The sequence below is a fragment of the Hippocampus guttulatus genome, chromosome 17 (genome assembly GCF_054856545.1).
Source record: "Hippocampus guttulatus isolate MCC_2025c chromosome 17, RoL_Hgut_1.0, whole genome shotgun sequence".
Lineage (NCBI taxonomy): Eukaryota > Metazoa > Chordata > Actinopteri > Syngnathiformes > Syngnathidae > Hippocampus > Hippocampus guttulatus.
The window spans coordinates 4,942,889-4,962,303 of NC_141277.1; the positions used below are offsets into that span (position 1 = coordinate 4,942,889).

A 19,415-nucleotide genomic window follows, 5' to 3' on the forward strand; every position below is an offset into this window, starting at 1 on the left:
ACATATGGGCAAACGCATAACCACAGCCGTAGAGGTTCCAATTCAAGGTTCTTGGTTCACAAAAGATGGTCAGCACCTGCTCGAAATGATATTCAGGCGATCATTTTTCTCATTTTCGGCAGTTGACTTTGGCGGTTCCACAGCATTTCCAAACGATTTAGCCGACTCACTGTTGCTCAGGTGATAAACTCCGTTGGGTGTTCCAAACCACAAAGGGGAGTCTGTGCCTGGGAAGGTTATATCTCAGCGACCACCGAGCAGCTTTTTCAAGGTCGCAGTACTTCAGCAGCATCTCCACCAACTGGATCTGGAGCTCACGGTCATCTGCCACCACCGTCTGGATGTTTATGGCGCACACAAAAAAATTCAGTTGCGGAAAGAATACCGATCCGCGTTTGTTTCTTTTTGCACATATTTGAAGAGGGCTCCTACCTGCACGTGGTCACTCCAATTCTCGTCTGTCATACTTTTCTAAAACAAGAACAAGAACCGCAGGCAAAGCCGTTTTTGAGTGACAGGTTGCAGGAATGAAACGAAATGATTCCCGTACAAATTACAGCCAAAATAAAATTGTCTTTTTTTCCCTCATGGAAAATTGACAGCAAATTGAAATCAAACTAGTCTCTTTTCGAAAAAACGAGTAAGATGGCGAAGTCAGAATACGAGCTACAGGTGGTTTGATTCTCACTTACATTTACAAATCTCTTGAACATGAGGAACCGAAGTGTATCCTGTCTCCTCTTGTGCAGGGCATTAGGAAACTGCCCTGCGTCAACGAAAACAATCATGTCTGGTGACTACATAGAGACCAGCCTGGGCCAGCCTCATCGACACGAGCACAGTCACTCACCTTGATCAATTTTAAATTTTTCCGCAAGTCGAAAAACGTGCTTTGTCAGCATTTTGGGCTGGGTCTGAGCAAGGCTGCGTTTGGATAAGGAGAGGTGAGGAAACCGCCTGAAGAAACACACAAATGCTCAACTTTCGTCCACATTTTGTCTTTTTAGACTTTGAAATGTGCACCGTACTTGCTGATCATGTCTTTCACTGAGAAGTTGGGATGGCACCACGAGTCAAGCAGAGAGACCAGCTGCTGTTCTAAATGAACGTGACCTGTAACAAAGGCCTCTGCTAAGGACAACTTGTCCTGAAAGATGAGTGGCACGCATACCTGCAGAGGACATTTTGACAACGCTCGGTAAGTTAAGACATCAAATATAAAAGGAATGCATAGAAAAGGGTACAAATAGTTGGATGTCTGTCGTGCCTGCCCAACAATCAAGTGTAAAACTAAACAACCAAGTAAATAATTTATCTGCCTGCCTGCATAATAACTGCCCGCCCCCCCACACACACACCAAGTTTGTTTGCCCTTGAAATAACCAACTATGTTGTGTGTGTGTGTCCAAATGACACAGAAGGGGGGAAGGATGAAAACTGTACACGTAGTCGGCGTCAAGATCCAGCCTTATGCATACACATGCGGGCGAGATACTGAGACAATGGCTCCGCCCAGAATCGTCATGCAATGAAAGCCTGACTTGCCATTGGCTCAGCAATATACGGTGCGGGAAGAGGGCTGGATCACTTGCTAAAAGCTGACTGATTTCAGCAAGGCAAAAAAGTGGACTGTGTCGAGTTTACGATAAGTGATCCATGAGGTATTATGGCAAAAGCCTGTTATAGAAATACTGTTTTTATAGGACCTTTTTAAGGCTGCCTCAATCAAATATAAGAATGTGACGTGCGACTCACCTCCTCCAGATTTAGTTCATTCTGCAAATTCAGCTTGATACCAAGCACTGCTGTCTGTAAGGCGACAGAAGAGTTAATTTGATGTATCGTTTAAATCAGTATGTATTGTATACTGTATTGTAATACGCTTTTGTGGAATTGCTGAAGATTTTCATACTAATATTGATATGCGACACGCACCTCTTTGTAGCATTTGAGAGGCAGCAGTTTCACGACGTGTAGCCGCAAGGTAGCTGCATCCAGAGTGGTCAGCTGGTAGATATTGATGAGAGCTTCAACAAAGCTGGTCTGGTTGTCAGTAAGAAGGGCAAGAGCCCGATGCTTGAGGGCTGTTGCTTGTTGCTCTGGAAGTGAGGTCAAAGTAACCTGCGGTGATGATGCACAAAAACAAACAAACAAACAAAATAAAACAATCAAGAAACACATTAAATGAGGTTAATTAGGAAGTAAATTTAAGTGGTAGAAAAAGGCTTGCTATCTATTACGGTACTTTAATGAGAAAAAGAACAATCTAGAGAAACTTAAAATGTACTTAAAATGCATTATTCTTAAAAGCAAAAAGAAAAAGTAAATTAGTAAAGAGGAGCAATGTAATTAGAATCTCGTCAACCTGCGGATGTTCTTTTAGCCAGCTTTGGAATTCCTTCACTATGTGGACCCCCAAGGTGTGGGCCCGAGCCTTCTGTTTGGACGGCGCGCACTCTAGGATTGTTAGAAAGGCCTCCAGGGGATCATTCAGATCTGAAAATCCCTCCTGAGCTGCCAAATGGAGCTGAGGGAGAAAAACACCGATCCAAAGAAGGGCAGAGGAGAAGTCAGATATAAGAGACAAGCAAAAGTCAAGGAGACATTTCAGATTTAAAGACTAGAGCCACTATGTACAATATTCAAATATGAAAACTTTGGCATATAATGGAAACTCCAAATATGAAACCCAGTAAATTTTACTTGAGCTGTTTTTTTTCTCTGCTGCCATAGCAGAAGTGTGCAGGTGATGGCACAGAGAAGAAAATATCTGTGTCTGTGTGTGCGCGTGCTCACGTTAATGGCCAGGGGACGTACATATATGGGGTTCCTACTTAAAAATGCAAACTTTGGCTTTAGAAACTTCCTTCTGGAGAAAATAATATCTGTGTGAGAATGTCTGGCGCTGCCTCCTAATTTGTCCAACAGATGTCATTCACTCAATATCCTCCTCACACAGATCTCAAGTTCATTCAGTGCAAATTCCTTCCTTCCTACTGACAGCCACTCTGGTTTCCTCATTAACGCGGGTGCACACACACACACACACACACACACACACACACACACACACACACGGGCGTGCGCACAAATGCACACATGGGTCACAGGTGAGTTTCATTTAGGTTCGAGTTCCGCATTATTCTATTGACTGTTCATTCCACTTCAATTGGTGCTTGTAAAAAAAATTAAATACATTTTAAAAATCCATATTTTCACCTGCTTAATATTTCACATGCGGAGCTAATATCCAGCAAACTCTCACCGTCTGCAGGTCGTTGCTGTGCCACAGTTTGAAGAGTTGCTCTTTCAGCACGGCCGGGTCAAGACCTGCGGGGATAGCACACGTGAGGTGGGGTTTCACTCTGAACCTTGACCTCCTTCAACCTGTCAAGGAGCGAAAACAAAACGAAGCTCTAGTTGATATTACTGCCTTCCAATTCAACCAAAATGGTTTTGAAAAAAACTATGCCTTGAAAGTCAAACAAAACTTGGGATCTCAAACCGTCATTGTTTGCGATATCCGGTCATCACAGAATTTCCTGTGCCATAAGAACGGGTGTTCAGTAAAATATGTGCAGCACAATTAATTATCATGTGATTGACATTCCCACAGACCATCTTAAGCTAACAAACAGACATATTAAACACTCAAGACTTGTTTTTTAAAAATTACTATAAAACAGCACTTGGACTCAGCAGTTCACTGCTAACGCATTCAGTGCTTACTTCATTAACAATCCTTATTTTTTTTCTTTTTTAAAAATATTGCTGTACAGTTAAATATTTATTGGAAGGGAACAGAAACACATTAGATTATTTCCCACAGGAAAAATTGCATTTGAAAACAAGTTGTCAAGTCAACCAGGATAACTGAGTGAAAAATAACGTATCATTCCTTTTTACTGTGGCCTCGATACTTGTAATACGATACACAGAATTTTTGGTCAAAGCGGGCATAGCAAACAAGCTTTGACATCAAATATTATTTCTTTAATACGCAAACCGGAGCCACCATAACATTGAAATAACAGCTGAGATAGTTGGGCAGTCAAGGAACCTGACATCAACTCTGCATTCCAAACGCATGGGCAGCTTAAAACGACACTTTTTTTTTTTTTAGGCCACAGACGAAAATAAAAACAGGGGAAGATTTGTCTGTGCAATTACATACTGAATAATCTTTTTGGTCTCCTCAGTTGGAGCTCCTTTTCTGTTACTTCACCACCATACCTGCTCCCCCTACCTCCCTTCCTCCTTCCCAGGGTTCGTTTTCCTGTCCTCCGCACCCTCCCCGCAGTAGCCTCTCTCGATTTTGTCTCGGATTTCCCCAGGAAAGGGCTATGTACTAGTCATAGTGTAAAAAATAAAAGCCTTCCTGATGCACAGCCTGGGAACGTAGACTCCAGGAGACCTCTCCCTCCTCTCCATTCTCACCCCTTTCTTTCACTGTATGTGCCCAACTTGCGCACCCCGTGACAAGAAACGGCTTCAGTTATCTGAGTTGTTCGCCTGTATTTCTATTTTGACATCAAATCCAATTAATCATCATCAATGTGCATCCTTTGTTTGCCTTCTCAGAGGAAGTGCTGCTGCTAATATTTAATCAACTGTGCAATTAAAACATCCAAGGTTCAACTCAAAAGAAAGCTAGACTTAAAATAGAAATTTGGGGTAATATATTACAATCAGTTGAGCAGTATCGAAGGTGATTATACAGCATGTGTTCTATAACAGTTCTCAAAGGCCATATATGGAGCGCGGGCCGTAGGTCAGTTTTAGAATGTGTTTTGGTCAACCCACATGAGGCAAACGCTCAAGACTTATAGAGTTCCGATGGTTTTGACCAAAATGACTCAAAACAATAAATAAAAGTAACACTTCCATCTCAATGAAATTCAACGCACGAGCTGCACTGCCACCGTGTTGCCAGGGAGCTGCCAAAATAAAGGCAACACAAAGATCAAGTGTCCAAATGAGGCGCTTGGTGTCACTTCAGCCACCAGAACAGCTTCAGTGTGACTTGGCAGAGAGCGTCGGCGAGTGGTTGAGCCCTGCTGGAAAGATGCCATGACATTCCTAAACAAGCACTTTTGTATTTGTTGATGTGCTGGATAAACCTTTCAACAGGTGCCATTGTAAAGCATGGAGGAGAAGATTAGGAGCACTTGCTGAATCTGAACCCTTATAAAGCAATGTTTGCATATGAATTACTCTGGGTTTGAGCCTCAAGAGCACAATTTTTGAGCCTATGTATAAATAATGAACATACATGTGTACTTAGGCTCTACAATGATTTGTCACCATATTTACAAGACAGTACTTCAAACAGGGAGCCTGATAAATTCGGTTTACACAAAAATGATGATTTTTTTTTTTTACTGACGACATTTCTGAATACACAATAAAAACGATGAGATCAATTGTGTACTAGTGGTTGTTGTTTTATGACGGATTCCGTTACTCGGGCAGAGATGTAACCTAAATTTGTACGCAAGTTGGATCACTAACACTCAAGTTATACTGACAGTACCGTAAATATGTATATGGGAAAAGCCCTACTAGTTTAGAAATGTAAAACAATCAAATCAGCAAGTACAGTCTCGCACACCATTCATAAACCTTGAAATGGCTTATGTACTGAACCATGATACAAACCCTTTGAATCTGGAATCGAATGGTTCATTTCGGTCCACCAGCTGGTGAGTTTCTGTCAATCTGGGGAGAAGATGAGAGAAAATGTGCTCATTGGACAATGAGTACCAAATGAATAGTGGTCATGTTTATGAAGAAGGGGCTCAGACTCAAAAAACACGTTAATATTTGTTAAGAGAGGGTTGAGAATTTTTTTAAAGGTGCTTTGAGGCCTGTTATGCTTTTTTATTGACTCAGAGTGCAGCAGCTATGAGTCAAGAAGTTTCATTTCATGGTTGTTCGGAAATGCATAGATCATCTTACACATATAGCCAGATCTCATGGATGAACAATGACTTTTCATTCTATATGGACAATTTGCAAGTATAATGTGTTGACTTTGTGGCTAATACCAACAAGTTGCACATAGACATAAAACCTGTTCTATTCCTGCTATGAAAGCAGCCTCCAAACAAAAGACCTACCACGTATTTAGCTAAAGTGTCTCAAAGTAACTAAAGTGTCTCTTCAAACACATCCATGAAGGCACCATTAGTTTCATTTTCAATTTCATTAGAAAAAATATGTACCTTGGTTTGGTGTTTGTCCACTTCATGTGAAATAAATATTAACCTCCAATCATCAGATTATAAATTACGTGTGTTCAGTTTCGTCTACTCACCTGAACTTCCTTGCCGTGTTGTTCCCCCTATTTTGGTTGATATACAGGGTCCTTGAGGGTTATGAGAGGCACTGGCGCTTATTATTTTTAATATTAGTAGTAATTGTAGTGTATAATAGTCGTCATCTGTTTCCTACACGTGTTAAATGGGTGTATATTATGTTTAGGATAAGGCAAATGTTTTGCCACGGACAGATTTACCACATCAAACATGGCGGACGCGCTCGCTGAACACAGCAACTGGCCAACCCGCGACATGAGGGATCTATATCCTGTATTTCAATGGGTTAGCACGCCACCTTCAATTATATCTTATCATCTACCGCCACCTACTTTTAAAGCTACGTTACCCATTTACGCGATGGAACCCATTTCTACAAAAACATTAAAAAAACATCACACGAAACACTAATTCCGAAGGCAGTCGTAATACTGGGTTAATTTCGAGTTAGCTCAACTATTAGCGTTTTAAGACCAACAATAAATTCATGGTTTTATCACATCTGTCGTACCCAATTTTAGCCAGTTCAAACAGAGTTTTAATTCATGATAGCCCTTTTAGAACACTTGAGTACAATTGTCGATTACAAGTAATATTCATCAGTTTTGTTGTGTTACGACAATACAACTCACCAGATGGGCATTTTGCGCTGTTCGTTTCAGCTACTTCTACCTTTGCTTGCTAACACATAGAATATAATTTGCCCTCAACGTGGTTTGAAGAAACTCGTCATCTCGAATTTATGCTGTCTTCATCAGACTGTAAAGTATATATAACATATAACTGACAAATATTATGTAAACAGTATAGACATTCGAGAAGTGTGAAAGAAAGGGGATCAATTAATCGGAGTATTTTTACCTGCAACCAAAGACTCGGGCATAGGTAATAATATTTACTTCCCGGTTTTGAAACCATAGTTCAAATGTTCAACTCGCTAATGGGTCACGTGAGAAAGTTTAAAAATAGTTCGTTCGCCAGAGAGTTCATATTTTTATTTTTTTCTTTCAACATAAACAACATTATGGCTAATAATCACTGTAAATGATCACTATCTGTTGCTCGGCACATTTTGTTTTGTTGATTGTTATTCTGTGCAAATTGATTTAATTTTTTGATTTAACGTGTTTTAATTCCAATACAGTAGTTAAACACCCTACCCCAATAGTTTAACACCCCAAGTAAAAAAGCATAGTCTTTGAAAGTAAAACTCAAGCAGTGCATTTATGTTGAACGACTCGTTTTAATTAACTTTAAATAATAAACGTTTTATCTTACCCGACTGATTACAAAACACGACATTATCATATTTTATATTTGGATTTTAAAAAAAACCCAAAACGACGAAAAGTTCCTAATGTATCACGTGGGTGTTACGTCGTCGTTCAAGAGATTGTTTAGGCTCATCCATTTAGTTGCGGTAGCCTGTAGCAGCAGTGTCAGTGAGTTTAGGTTGTTTGGCCTTGTTTACTGCGGGAGCTGCTTTATCCCTTTTCCACTGACAATTCCATCGTGAGAATGTAGTGCGTCACATTGACGATTAGATTAAGCTCCTCCCTAGTTGATCGATATTAATCCCACATTGGCAGAGTGTTTTCAAACGGGCTAGCTGCTAGTTTAGCAGCGATGGAGTGGCGAAGCAACAACGACGGGCTGTCCGACAGCGAGTCCCCTGAAACGGACACACGCTGCCCCTACCAGCAGGTAAGTAGCCCCAGCAAGCAACCCAACAACCACCCCGATCACTTTTAATTCAAGGGATTTTATAGTTCGTTTTCCCTGATATCTGATACAATCAAGGCAAAAGTTAAAAGTGGGTGACATAACGGCTAGCCACATGCTCGTGTTTCGGATTCGCGTTTGCTAAACCTCGTCGCCATATAGTGACATACATAGATCATTAATATATAGTGAGAACTATGTGTACGGATGTATCTAATACCTATCTATGTTGTGTAACTTGGGGAAAAAAATCTTGTGTTGTTTTGTGTCTGGGAAGATACATTTTCCACTCGCTGGCCCCTTAAATTTCCCTCAGGGCTCCCCACATTTCCCGACACAAACATCAGACTGTTAAATAAGATGAAGTATTTTTAGTGCTCCCATTCCAAAAAAACAAGGATGGGAGTGATCATGAAAGCCCAAAAGCCTTTATGCCCCAAATGTTTTTGTGATGAGGCAGAGCACAGGTGTCAAATTGAAAGCCGGCGGGATAGACCTGGTCCACTACATCAATTTATGTGGCCTGCTGACGCATACTGTTTCCACTGAAGACAAAAGCGGTGAACAGAAAGGAGCTAAGGAGACATCAGCTGTTTCACAATATGAAGAACACAGAGTACAGTCTTCCCTAAAGATGTACAGGAGAATGTTGTTCCTGAGATTGCAAGTCTCTTTGTAAATTAGAACAGCTGTGATCTTGTTATTCCCCCGATTCTTTTCCACCTATAGCAGCCCGAAATGCATCTTGGGGTATTTTCCCAGCCAGGCCTCCACAAGTATCCAAGTGATGCATTCTTGGATTAAGATGTCTGACAAAAATAGCATCCAGATATTCCGTGCATTATTTATTCGTACTTTCTATGCGAACAGTACTTGGGCCGCGACTGATGACGTTTGATGAGATCACAAGGACGTAAGAACGGACAATAATGCAAATTGAGAATCAGTTACCGTTTTGTCAGTCATCTGGTATTGGTTTGATTGGCAGCCTCAGACAGTGAGCAACAGGCAGACTATTGAATGTATGATTGTTGAAATCAAAGCAAGAAGCACTTGCTAAGAAACAGACAATTCCTAATAAAATAGACATTAAGCATACCATCAACATATTAAAAGCTATGATTCTAATTCTGATCTTGGGGGGATGAAAGTACTTTCGCTATAAATACAAAACAAAACAAAAAAAACTGATGTTGACTCAACCAGTCAATGATTACGTCCCTTTTGCTTTCATAAGACATCAACACAGCTCTGTAGTTGTGCCGAGGCATCCCTGTGCCAGGACCAGCAGCAGGGTTGCTCGACGACTTCCATGGTGTCCAGCTGGATGCTGGCCGAAGCTCAGGACCGCCTGTGTGCTTTAAGGTTCCACGGCTCCGAGTCCCTGGAGCAAGAACACGCTCGGACTCGGGCGAGCCCCACGGAACTGACGCACACTGAGGAGGAGTGGCTCCGTAAGGAGCGCATGCTGGGAGGTCAGGAGCCCAGTGTAGGACCTGTGCTTGGCGCTGACGGAAGTTGGGATGTTTTTGATAAAGTGAGTGTGTGCTGAGTTGTTCATTTATTCAACCAGAGTACCGACACATCTTGGGTGTACACTACCTCTCACCCTAAATCAGCATGGGCAGGCTTCATTTCATGAGCATAAGCGCTATAGACAACAGGTGGATTTATATATAAATATAAATAGACAAATAAATGGAAAACTAGATTTACAGACGTCTGCTCTGAAGCCGGTGTGTTGTGACAGGTTATGCCATGACCAGGTGCAAATATGCGAGGGTTCATTGTAGTCGCATTACATCATCTGCTTTCTATTCAACGTTATCTTTGCTGCCAGTCAACAAGCATCAATGTCCTCTTGTCTCCACCAGAGTATCATCAATATCCAAAATGAAGCCGTAGAAGCAGAACAGTGCAAGGCATCACTCCACAAGTCTGAGCAAGACCTCAGGCACTTTGGTAAGTGACATTCAGAAACAGGAATAAAAACGAGGAACCTTGTCAACCTCATTTTAATGCTAATGTTGCATTGTTGTTGCCATGTGACTAACTACATTTTTTTTTCATACAAAACGAGACCACAACAATGAAATGTTTTCCAAAATGAATGTGATCTATAACCTCTGCAAATCACTTATGCTTATAACTGGCGCTGTTGCCGTGTTCAAATTTAACAAATCACATTCAAACTCATGTGAAATGGGGGTCAGCACACCTGCTAACATTTAATGGCTCTGATTAGACCACAAATTAAGTTCAAATGTTTTTTCAGGTATGTTGCGGCGATGGGATGACAGCCAGCGATTCCTGGCAGAGAAGCCTCAGCTCATCTGCAACGAGACGGCCAACTATTTATATTTGTGGTGCATCACGCTCCAGCAAGAAAGGGTAATGTTGAAATGATGAGCTGCATATATGTTTGGCATTTTCACTTTGCCAAAAATTTGGGATGATGAAATATTGACCTGAAGCAATTTTCTACAGAAAGAAGCGCTGATGGAGCAGGTGGCTCACCAAGCTGTAGCCATGCAGTTCATCCTGGAGATGGCATCAAACTCACGGCAGGACCCCAGAGCTTGCTTCAGGCAGTTCTTCCAAAAAGCCAAAGTAAGGCACCCACCTAATCCTAATTTATTGAGATGCACACCACCTGTCGAAACCAAATTTAAATTTAGCTATTTAATAAAATCATCAAATAAAAAGTAATAACTCCAATTTTATTTGGAGAGCACTTTTAAAAACAACCACATCTGCATACTAAGTGCATTTTTGTAGATTTTGTAGCCCCTTCATGCAGCACACTAGTTGGGCATGAATTACTCTACTGGTTGCTGGCTACTATTCGGTCGTTCAAATTTCGTGTTTCTTCTCTTGCTGTGCAGGAAGGACAAGATGTCTATTTGGAAGTCTTCCACACCGAGCTCGAGGCCTTCAAATACCAAGTGAGAGAACATGTGGTCAGGTGTAAAAGCATCACATCCAACAACACAACTCAACAGCCGAGCAATGGCACAAACCTCCGACTCGACCCCAAAGAATCTCAAAGCTCTTTAACACAAGTAAGTTTTTTTTTGGTCTGGTGTGAGTTGTACTTTGTGGTTTTGTCTTGTGAGTAGAAACACTCCTCAAGTATTTCACTGTGACGGTTTCCCAAACTGGGGGTCGGAACGCAACATGTGTCAGTGTCCTCAAAGCTTTCTGACAGTTTTCCACCCGAATGGACATCACGGAGGATGTCCATTCGGATTATGGATCCTTTTAGCACGCTTAACGTCTACTGATCACATTCTGGTACCAATCATGCCATTTTGGTTTGAAGTCCTATTCCAGGCAAATGCCGAGTGCCGCTTTTGTTCCCATGGCGACTTGAGCAGAGCTAGGATATGAAATAAAGCGGGCAGCTACTCTGTGTTGCCAGTTTGGCAATGTTTGTAGGAGTCACTATATTTAGCGACTTTTACAACCCCCAAGTAACTATCATTGACTGCTTAATTTTACGCTTGATTGATGGAGAGACCAGACACTGTACAGGGACCCAACTGTTCATACGCAGGACAAGTACCAGTAATGTGTGCGTGTGTGTGTTTTAATCACTTTGAAGCTCCTATCATTTGGTCATCAAGCTGGTACATAATCATTTTAGCCTTGTTGATTGTCTTTGGTTTGTTGTAATATGACATTTCCATATTCTTTATTATTACTTTGTATACATAATGTAATACGTGATATATTTTTGTAAGTTTGCACCCCAGTGTTCCAATGTGTGCGTTAAGCTAAAAAAGGGTTGGAGAAACGCGCGAATCCGAAATACAGATAATTGCTGTACTCGGATTAAACGTAAGGTGGCGCCATTTGATCATATTAAAAAAAAGCAGTTGTTGCAGTTGAGCAACACATGTATAAAAACCCTTTGAATGTTCCTTGGAGAATACGCATGACTGTTGTTTGTTCCATGTCATGTGCGGGTTCGCTCTCGTTTCAAAAATCTGTGAAAATGTTCAAAATCGCTAGGACCATACTCGGCGTAATTGAGTTGTTCTAATTTGTATACGCGTTAGAAGTGGGATAGTTTCCCTCTGGTCGGCTGAACTCCAAACCCCGGATACTTTCACAATCCCGTGTTTAAGAAAAAGGAAACTTCCTCCTCCCCCTTTGTTGGCCCCTCGCTGCCGGAGAGGCTTGAAGACAACTTGCTGCCGAGGAATGCAGCGCAGCCTGTTGGAAGTGAAGCTGGAATCTCCTGGCCCTGCCTCCTCGTCCCGAGTGTCATTCTCTGATTTCACATCTATCTCAGCATCAGAGTAGCGCCTGTCGAAATCCCGTTGGTCGGCACATGACCTTTAAAGAGGCAGAGGGCAGTTACATAAACATTGACAATAATCCTCTAACAAGGCAACTGCTGCTTAATCCACCCGCGTCTTTTCCTCTCCCATGTCGCTCTCGTTGACATTCTACTGCACGGTGCTGATACTGTGGTAGGTGTATTGGGCCCCCACACAAAGACGAATACGAGCAAAGAGTATGGGTGTGGCTCGAAAAACAACCAAGGGCCACTGATGCCACTAAAGCCCCCGTGTTTTATCCTCCAGCAGGTGGCGGAGTACCCTTCCAAGCGCTGTTTAGAAGCTGGATTGTTGATAAACACAGGGAGACGGACAAAGGACGATGCCAATGAAAGTGACGATATACGCATGATGGAGACCTCTTAGGAATCGTGGCTGCCTTTTTACTATCTTCACCTTCTCCCCATGTAGGAACACCTTGACTTTTTTAAGCCCTTCTTAACGACACTCGAGCACAACAGGAATAAAGACCAGCATGATTAGCCCTTAGTCAGGTCTCGACTGGCGGCCTCTAATGCCGCCATTCATCATCAGAGAAACAAGAGTTGCTTTAAAATGATGACCTGTGTCTTCGTTGTACCTGTACTATGTAATCACAGTTTGCATAAATTCAAAATAGTTCGTCTTGGCACAGCAGTGGACCTAATGGCAGGTGTTCAAATAATAATAAATGTCAATTCCTGGACTGTAGCCTACGAGTATGCATTTATGGCATGACCGAGCACTTTGTATTTGAATGCATTGTGAGATAAGTCAAACCGACGAGGATTCACACTCCAGAGTCACACTAAGATATATATTTAGATATGCAGTATTTCCTCATATTGTGGCCGCCATTATGGATGAATAAATGTTAATTTTGAAATGTGATTTAGAAAAAAAATAACGCTGGTTTAAATGTTTTTTCTCCTTTTCCAAATGGTGACACTAAAAGGAGATATGATGCCCTTTGATTTTTGTTGGTACCACAGATATAACTAGGTGTTTCAATTACGTGTCTGGCATGCTTTTGTAAAATAGGATCAGCCAGTATAGTACACTCTATAGACACTAATTCTTGCCTTACCCAAATCAGCCCGCTTGACAGAGAAGCTCTGTCATCCAAATACTGCCGGGCCAATAATGAGTACAGTAGACATGGTTACCATGACAACCAGGCATGGGCTCTTCATACGCTACACAGTGTGTATGTGGCTCTTGGCACATCACACCCACGGGCTCATTTTAGGGAATAAAAAACGAAAAGGTCTCTTTGAGATGCAAAGTTGATTTGTTCGAATGCATTTCGATTAATCAGCGGACCGAGGTCTGTTTGCGGCGGAGGCCGCTGTCTGGGGAAATAGTCTTTATGTTGACGAGGTAGTCTTCTGCCACTGAATAAAAGAGCATTTAATCGTTCGGCCTGTTGATAAATGTTGCTGTGTGGGAATCGCTGGAGTAGACGACACAAAATTCAGTGTAGCTTCGCCAATCAAGTTTGACACCATTATTTCAATGCATGTTGCTTTTCAAGTCTTTATCAATGTAGGATTTTAGTTAATGTTTTCATTTCTACATCTCCAGTTGACTTGACATTATGGGAGAAGGTGGAGAGATCAAAAGTGCCCGTTTTCTTTTTGAGTACGTTTGTCTGCAGAAAGGAGGTCTTTGCATCCGAATGTGTACTGCACTTTAATATTTGACTTTTTTTGAACTCACACTTTACTTTTTATGTTGAAGCCTTAATCATGCCGACTTCTAAACTTTTACAAGCGGGCTTGTGATAAGCTTTTCATTGGAACTGTGTGAAGTTTTTTTGTTGTTGTTGCTGTTTTCACATTTGAATGACTAATTTTGGTCACTGGGCCAGTTTTCTCAGGCTTCCAGCCACCTATCTGCTCTGTAAAAAAATTCAAGAATATAAATATAAAGTGATTTTCTGCTGCAGAGTGGAATTGAGTAGACCAGATGGTGCATTAAATTATATTGTATGAAAAAGCCTTGCGTTGTGGATTTTATTTTCAAAATGAGGAGAAAGTAAAGTGACATAACTATCCACCCATCCATGTTTTTAGAGCACTTGTTCACGGTTCGGCTTCACGACAGTTTTGAAAGAGAGACCCACTCATCCACAAGGATCTCTACTCTTAATTGTATTGATCTACTTTTTATGACGGCGGAGGGGAAAAAAAACTTGGTCATGCTGTATGTTGCACCTAAATGGTTAATGTAGCTTAGCATCTCACATTTCTTGTTCATGTTTTAATCCATTCACGTTATTACATGAGGCGCATTTTCCATTGCAAGGCAGCTTCTCACAAAACGGCACACTGGTCACAGCACGTGATACTGGTCCTGTGTTGTGCTTTTCTAAACTATGTAGCATTTGAGGAAAAAAATTGTTCTCGTGCTAATATTTAAAAAAAAAAAAGCATTTTGAAGGCACTGGAGTGAAAATGTGAATTTATTAGATCACTATGGTCGACCATTGCACATTCCCTTTTGAATAGTCATAATACTACAGGAGAAACAGTCCTAATGCCAAAATATACATCAAACTATTTTGGTTTAGTTTAGGAAGCTTTATTTGGACCCTATGGTACTATCATCAAGGAGTGTCATCTGAATCGGATGAATTTTAGAAAACAAAAACACCTATTGTGTTTCTATTGGTCTCAGGCACAATGTGGAATGATGAGAGCCAAATTCAACCGCTCTAAAAAGTCCCATGGTTGGCACGGGTCCTGGATGGTCCGTGTATTAGTAAAGACAATTTAGCTGGTAAATTTTACAAGGCAGTCTTCTCTTCTGCTATGCAACACTATGATTGAGCACATAGAGTTTTTTGTGAAGGAAGGTCTCAACGTGGGGCCAGATCTTGTTAGTTTCTGTGCCGGAGAAGGTCTCAAGCACACCTTTACTCCTGAAACACAAGCAGAGGACACTACGTATAACAATTATCATGAATATATATTTTTAAACTGACTTCAGAGATGATCACATTGAATGTAATGTGAATGGAAAATGGTATGACTGCTAAGCGCACTATGACTTCAGTGACAATTACGTCCATGCATCCATCTTTTGTACCACTTATCCTCATTTGGGTCGTGGGTGTGCTGGTGAGTAAACTTTTTTTTTTAAGTTACACTATAACCCTGGTTAACTTTTTACCCTTGTAAGACGGTTACAAATATTACACATAAAGTCAACTCGCCTTCACTGAAAACCTCCATAACCACTTAAAAATCTTCAACTACATTCTCAAAAGGTTTCATAATTGTTTTTTTAAACTTTTATTTTACAATGGTCAAATACCTTCAGTAAGTTTCTATTTTGTTATTCCCTTTCTTGCATATGCTGTATTTCCTTGTGAGCCCCACCAAGCTCAGATTGTATTCTCAAAGTGATTCCACAACTTAAAATATTGTCTCTTTTTTCTTTTAAGACTGTGCCATTTTTGGACCTCGATAAAAGGTCAAATCTGGTTCCACCAGCCTCAAGGAATGTGGCTCTGAAGCAATCCTTTGGTGAAATAAACACGTGAGGAATGTGCATGAAGGTACAAAAAATGTGCTCTTCACAAACATTGCGGTGTCAGAGGAAGCTGGCTGTAGTGAGAGGCTGAAAGGAGAAATACGAGCAACCATCTGCCCATTTTCACTTAATTATTTCTCTGCAGAGAGGCAAACTGAACACTTGTGATGTAATAGCGGGACTGACACGCAACACCTCAAAAATGAAAGTTGAAATGAAAAGACATCCACTAAGGAGGTTGCGTTTTCACCTTTGTGTGGGTTTGTTTCTATGTTGCTTGTGATAACAGTTCCTAAATGTGAGGTGCACGGATGTACCTGTAGTATTCTAAGACGGGCTCCGTCTGGGTTTCGTAGGCTTTCAGTCTCCTCGTGACCGTATCTGGTGTGTCATCATCCCGCTGGACCAGAGGCTCCCCTGTGACATCATCGCGACCCTGAATGATGAAAGGTTGAAGGCGTCGGTTGGATGATCAAATTACTTAAAGCAATCAAACTCAATGTGGCGCATGTGAGCTAAGTGGATTTATGCCTCACTGCAAAGTACCGACACACTATTGAATCATCTCGACAATACGATTTGAGTTCTTTTGACCTTTGCACCAGTGACTATAGCGATAGAACTGAGCGTAAGCAGATCACAATCGAGCCAATTACAGAGCAGATAACGGAAAGATGTTCACAGCACTTTTGTTCTCTTGTATAATCCCAGCGTGCCATGAGATAAGACTTAGAAATGTGGTCACCTTTTGTTTTATTTCCACCTCACTCATCGAGTGGGACGATTCAACTTTGGTGGAGGTCAGTCATTCCAATTTATGCTTTTATTCGTAACCGTTTCCCCAACTTCAAAGTGTCTGGAAAAATATGGTCATCATAATAATAAGGCATGTATTTACAGGCACTTTAGGTGGGTTGAAGTCAATGTTGTACACTCTGCCGCTGGGAAGATGAGTCCAGCGAGAGGTCAGTCTCTCTCTAATGGTGTGGAAAGGAACATTGAGGTTAATGACTGTGTCCACACTGTAGACTTGATCCAGAGAGTCTGCTTGGGTGACGGTTCGAGGGAAACCTGAAGGCGAGACGATTAGTCATATGTCAGAAAATTTTCATTTTATTATGATTCATTTTTCCAACTCTCTCCTTTTCAGCCTTTTGCAAAAATCCTTCCATAAACTTCAACTGATCCATTTTTTAAAATTCTGGTATGGAATGAATGCTTCCTTCATGACTCAAAAAGAAAAAGCTGAATTTGTGTTTTTCCACTTGCCACTAAGCAGGCTATTTCCTGGTTCACGTAGAAAGACATTAGACGTGAGGAGGGCTTGTTCGATTTGCATTCTGGGTAATGACTTGCATCATAACTCAAACAACAAAATCTTAATGGCTTCCTTTGGCAGCCTTTTTATCCAGACTGGCTAACAAAAACAATGCTGTTACAACCATATGAGGAGAAATGTCTTCTAAGAAAAACAGAACAGTCCAGATACGACCATTTCAATGTCCCGAGTTTACTTCCTGGTTCGTAGTGAAGGGTGTAAAATGTTAGAAATAGACAGACACGCCTCGAGCATTTGCATTCTGGTTTGGGGGGAAAGTACCTGGCCAACCTATGCATGTCATGTCATTCATGTAACGACAGGATGACTGCGGCATGTAGAAAGATTTGCAGATTTGCTCGAAATGCATGAGTGTGTCGAGCTTTCTTACCGTCGAGCAGCCAGCTGCTCTGCTCTATCGCTCGCAGGTCTGTGAGGATGAGGCGAGACATGACGTGATCGGGCACCAGCTGACCTCTATCGATACTCGACTTAAGCAGCAGTCCCAACTCTGACACAAATAAACAGGAAGTCAAAGAAAAAAAAAAAGCCGCCAAAATGTACTTTTTCTTTTTCATGACAGTACATACAGTATCTTCACCAGTGATGGGACGTTCTCCAGAGTGTACTTGTGAGCATAACCGGGTCAAGGATGATAGAAAATGAATGGCTGGGTAACATATGCCTAAAAAAACTCAAATAGTCCCTTAATAAGTAACTGTATGAGTGACAGAGCGTCATTCAAAGGCATCTGAAATGGATTTTTTTTACCTTAACCGAAATATTGACTGCATGCAAGCATGTGGGAGGACATACAAACAGCATACAGGAAGGCCGTGCAGTAGAAATGGTAACAATTAGCCCAACGAGCTTGCCCTTATTGAATATCTTCCATCCATTCCCAACAGTGCCTGTTCACTTTAAGGTCACGGGTGAGCTGGAGCATATGCCAAATGACCTTGGGGGAGAGGCAGGGTACACGCTGGACTGTTTGACAGTCAATAGCAATTCACAGACACACACAAAACCATTGACGCTCACATTCACACCTATGGTCAATTTAGTCTTCAACGAACCGAACGTGACTGTTTTTGGAAAGTGAGAAAAGGTCGAATTACACGAGGAAAAGGCCAAATTTGAACCAATAACCCCAGTCAGGACTGTGAGGTGGAGATGCTAACCACTTGGTCGCCCTGATGCATGCAAGTGCAATTAACGGCATTTATTATTTTATAGTCGATGCAAAATTGTTGCAACACCCTTGAAAGGTGTCAAACATCTGCCATCATGATTTGCTCGAGGCGATTCATTGCAACCAAACTAAGTGTGTACAATAGTTATGTATACTGTACAATACTTGAGTAAGTGCGTGTTTTGATTGTTTTTCACGAAGAAAAGAACAGTTCAAATCCAAGGCAAACTCAAGCATGGCCAAAGATTATAACAACATGTTTGACTGCTAAGTGCTCCACGTGAAATGTTTTTTCATGGTTTAGAATTGTGCAGAAAGCAGCACACTCAACGTGATACCACCACACACATATCGAATTCCGCTCACGGAACGAATACGTGCATTGTCTTGCTTATCTTTACAGCTCTTTTAATCATTCCGTCAAGGTGATGCCGAGGGGGCCTTCTTCCAAAGTTCGGTCAAGCCATATTAGGCCAAGTAGTGTTTCCAGTGCAAACATGAAACTACTCCCAGCACAATAAGAGGCTGCGAACCAGTTTGATGACAACTCCCTGTGTATGTTACAGATAAGCAAGGAGTGGTGGTCTTATCAACACTGTAGACTAAGTACACCCTATTTATGTGTGCACAAATTAATGGTGTTAAGGTTCCCTATTCCTTTCATGCATCAATAAGCTTACCAGTTTTAGCGTTGATGTTGGCCCTCAGAATATCCCCACTGGAGATGTGTTTGAGTCCAAAACTTTTGCTTATCCGCCCAGACATCGTCCCTTTTCCGGAGCCCGGGGGTCCCATGATGACTGCACGGAAAATCCTCTGGAGAACCATATCGGGAATGCCGCCTTCAATTTTCACTTGCACAAATCGGATTAAACTCCTTCTGGATGCTCGGTGAAGCGAAGAGTGGCCGTGATGGCAACGCAAGTCGGTGACGTCAATGAAAATGGGCGTGGCTCGAAAACTGGACGAACTTTGTTTGGGGTAACCTGACGAGCAAGAGGACG

At 41.6% G+C, this 19,415-nt stretch overlaps 3 protein-coding genes across 6 annotated transcripts in view; 1 reads left to right on the top strand and 2 right to left on the bottom strand.

The window, feature by feature from the left end:
• The window catches only part of exd3 (exonuclease 3'-5' domain containing 3), a 30,488-nt gene extending 23,409 nt beyond the window's left edge, over positions 1-7,079 (bottom strand). Inside the window, exons 1-11 of one of the 2 annotated variants that reach the window (XM_086135421.1) lie at positions 6,950-7,079; positions 5,659-5,718; positions 3,266-3,330; positions 2,366-2,527; positions 1,936-2,121; positions 1,756-1,809; positions 1,029-1,171; positions 851-957; positions 693-766; positions 433-471; positions 171-337 (exon numbers count right to left, since the gene is read on the bottom strand). In XM_086135421.1, coding sequence (XP_085991547.1) covers positions 171-337; positions 433-471; positions 693-766; positions 851-957; positions 1,029-1,171; positions 1,756-1,809; positions 1,936-2,121; positions 2,366-2,527; positions 3,266-3,330; positions 5,659-5,686 — 1,025 coding nt within the window. In that variant the 5' untranslated portion in view covers positions 5,687-5,718; positions 6,950-7,079. Of the gene's footprint in view, positions 1-170; positions 338-432; positions 472-692; positions 767-850; positions 958-1,028; positions 1,172-1,755; positions 1,810-1,935; positions 2,122-2,365; positions 2,528-3,265; positions 3,331-5,658; positions 5,719-6,316; positions 6,557-6,949 lie in introns of those variants that run through there. The other variant, XM_086135422.1, reaches the window with a different exon arrangement.
• A 649-nt stretch (positions 7,080-7,728) lies between these two features.
• Positions 7,729-14,362, top strand: cdc37l1 (cell division cycle 37-like 1). 3 transcript variants are annotated; one of them, XM_086135530.1, is made up of 7 exons: positions 7,729-8,021; positions 9,277-9,576; positions 9,914-10,001; positions 10,315-10,430; positions 10,527-10,649; positions 10,925-11,101; positions 12,632-14,362. In XM_086135530.1, exons 1-7 carry the CDS (start codon positions 7,944-7,946, stop codon positions 12,749-12,751), a joined length of 1,002 nt encoding a protein of 333 aa, XP_085991656.1. In that variant the 5' UTR covers positions 7,729-7,943; the 3' UTR covers positions 12,752-14,362. The 3 variants fall into 3 exon arrangements, with proteins under 3 accessions (XP_085991656.1, XP_085991657.1, XP_085991659.1); XM_086135531.1 differs by having other exon boundaries at positions 12,635-14,362; XM_086135533.1 differs by having other exon boundaries at positions 9,289-9,576.
• Positions 14,363-14,810: 448 nt separating this feature from the next.
• Positions 14,811-19,305, bottom strand: ak3 (adenylate kinase 3). Its single transcript, XM_086134336.1, has 5 exons — positions 19,092-19,305; positions 17,611-17,730; positions 16,800-16,972; positions 16,219-16,337; positions 14,811-15,287 (listed from the first exon to the last, which is right to left on the bottom strand). The coding sequence occupies exons 1-5, from the start codon at positions 19,237-19,239 to the stop codon at positions 15,176-15,178; spliced, it is 672 nt and encodes a 223-aa protein (XP_085990462.1). The 5' UTR covers positions 19,240-19,305; the 3' UTR covers positions 14,811-15,175.
• Positions 19,306-19,415: the final 110 nt, after the last annotated feature.

Bases quoted from the DNA above. Each gene is read 5' to 3' on its own strand.
- ak3 (XM_086134336.1), bottom strand. From the start codon at position 19,239: ATGGTTCTCCAGAGGATTTTCCGTGCAGTCATCATGGGACCCCCGGGC. The intron at 16,973-17,610 runs GTAAGAAAGCTC...TCTCGCCTTCAG, and splicing joins GAGCAGCTGGCTGCTCGACG to GTTTCCCTCGAACCGTCACC. The intron at 15,288-16,218 runs GTACATCCGTGC...CTTGTGTTTCAG, and splicing joins CCCGTCTTAGAATACTACAG to GAGTAAAGGTGTGCTTGAGA.
- cdc37l1 (XM_086135530.1), top strand. From the start codon at position 7,944: ATGGAGTGGCGAAGCAACAACGACGGGCTGTCCGACAGCGAGTCCCCT. The intron at 8,022-9,276 runs GTAAGTAGCCCC...TGCTTTCATAAG, and splicing joins CACGCTGCCCCTACCAGCAG to ACATCAACACAGCTCTGTAG. The intron at 11,102-12,631 runs GTAAGTTTTTTT...TTTATCCTCCAG, and splicing joins CTCAAAGCTCTTTAACACAA to CAGGTGGCGGAGTACCCTTC.